Below are 1,992 nucleotides of genomic sequence, written 5' to 3'. Positions count from 1 at the left end.
TAGAGTATCATGCAAATTTTCATAAAATTCCGAATAGTTTACAGTATCGAAAACTAAGTTTAAACATGTTACTTTCCACGCGCATAAAAAAAATTAGTCACGCGTGCAACAACATGTTTGAACCTAGTTTTCGGTACTGTAAACTATTCAGAATTTTCTAAAAATCGCGTCGATACTCTAAATAGCTACAATATACACAGTCATAAAAAAAATCGCACCGAAAATTATTCAAAGGTTGAGAACACTGAGAGTCTCACCGATAGAACTTAAAGTAAACACCTATAGAAGAATTGTCCTATATTTATATACTAGATACAAACAACGTATAGTCCGTTTCTTTAGTTTTATTTATATAATTTATTAGTTATATTTATTAAATTTGTATCATTGTCATATTCATTTCAAATAAATAAATAATATTATATATAAAATAATTGTTGGTAAGAGAGGGCATGTGCTTTGAGATAGCTAATCCTTCCCGCTAGGAACTTTTTTTTTTTCTGATTTCCGACCAATTTAGCTCTGGCCGTGACATTTGTTTCCAGATGTGGATTGAGCATTTTGTTGATGACATAAACATAATAAATGAAAAATTAAATCACAACATTGTTTATGATTTTTTAAAAATATATATATATAATATGATAATATTTTTAAACATAAATGATTATTTTTTAATAAAAATTAAGATTATGTATTATATATACTATTATGATAATATTTTATAATATTTAAATTTATATTGATATACGTATTAAATAGTTGAATTTATATTAATATAATTAGTAAAAAATTAGGATTATATATTATTATCATAGTAATATTTTATAACATTTAAATTTATATTAATATAATTATTAAATATCTAGTTTTGTATTATATATTTTTATAATAATGATATTTTATAATATTTGAATTTATATTAATATAATTATTATATATGTATTTTTATATTAAATATTATTTGAATTTATATTAATAAGTATATATATATATATTTTTTTTTAAGTCAGTTTTAAAAATATATTAGATTTTTTCTTCATAATTTAGGCAAATTTGTATATGTACACTTTTTTTTTAAAGGACACGTTTTTTTTATTTAGACCACAGTAAATACGCAAACAAAGTTTCCTATTTAATTTGAAAAATATAGTAACTAAATAAGTTATTCTGCAAAAAAAAAAAAGATCATATCAAATAAACAAAGCAAAGTTTTCAAATTTGAAAAATATAGTAACTAAATGTATTATGCTTATTAAAATATCTGTAGATATTTATATCTAAATTTAAACGTTTCCTTGCATGGAAAGGATTAGGAAAAGTTTCCTTATAAAAACCATACCAACACTCACAAACAGTCACATAATCTTCACTACTGCTCTTGGCAAAAAACAAAAAAAAGAAAATGTTTAGCAGAGGGGATTTGATCGAAGTGTGCAGCAAGGAAACTGGGTTCGTGGGCTCTTACTATGCAGCCACGGTGGTATCTCAGTTGAGAAAAGACTTGTTCGTGGTGCAGTACAAGGATCTCGTAGAAGGGGTTATCAACATGCAACCTTTGGTGGAGACTGTCCGACTCAACGAACTCCGACCGGTGCCACCCCAGATTGATAGTAACGATGATGAGTTTGGGTATCTTGACCAGGTCGATGCCTTCGACAACGATGGTTGGTGGGTGGGAAGGGTTTATGGGAGAACAGACGACGATAATTACGTTGTCTACTTCGAAACCACCGGCGATGAGATTGCTTATTCTCGTTCTCGCTTGAGGGTTCATCTTGATTGGGTCAAGGGAAAGTGGGTTTCTTGCAACAATAACAAGGTAAAGACTTTAAGACTCTTTTTCTTTAATTCGCTCCTATTGATCTTGAATAGATAATTATAGCTTTTTGGGTCATGGGTTTTCTCTAATACACCAAGGTTGATTACAGGGAAGGCCGCGATCCGCGGAGCGTGGACGAGAATCGGAAGGGAACAAACGCCGGAGATTGA

At 28.9% G+C, this 1,992-nt stretch overlaps 1 protein-coding gene across 1 annotated transcript; it reads left to right on the top strand.

The window, feature by feature from the left end:
- The first annotated feature begins 1,383 nt into the window (after positions 1-1,383).
- LOC133813967 (protein AGENET DOMAIN (AGD)-CONTAINING P1-like) lies at positions 1,384-1,992 on the top strand. The gene is made up of 2 exons (XM_062246993.1): positions 1,384-1,822; positions 1,921-1,992. Exons 1-2 carry the CDS (start codon positions 1,406-1,408, stop codon positions 1,990-1,992), a joined length of 489 nt encoding a protein of 162 aa, XP_062102977.1. The 5' UTR covers positions 1,384-1,405.

The sequence above is a fragment of the Humulus lupulus genome, chromosome 2, assembly GCF_963169125.1.
Source record: "Humulus lupulus chromosome 2, drHumLupu1.1, whole genome shotgun sequence".
NCBI classification, from domain to species: domain Eukaryota; kingdom Viridiplantae; phylum Streptophyta; class Magnoliopsida; order Rosales; family Cannabaceae; genus Humulus; species Humulus lupulus.
This window is presented reverse-complemented; position numbering and strand designations above follow the sequence as displayed.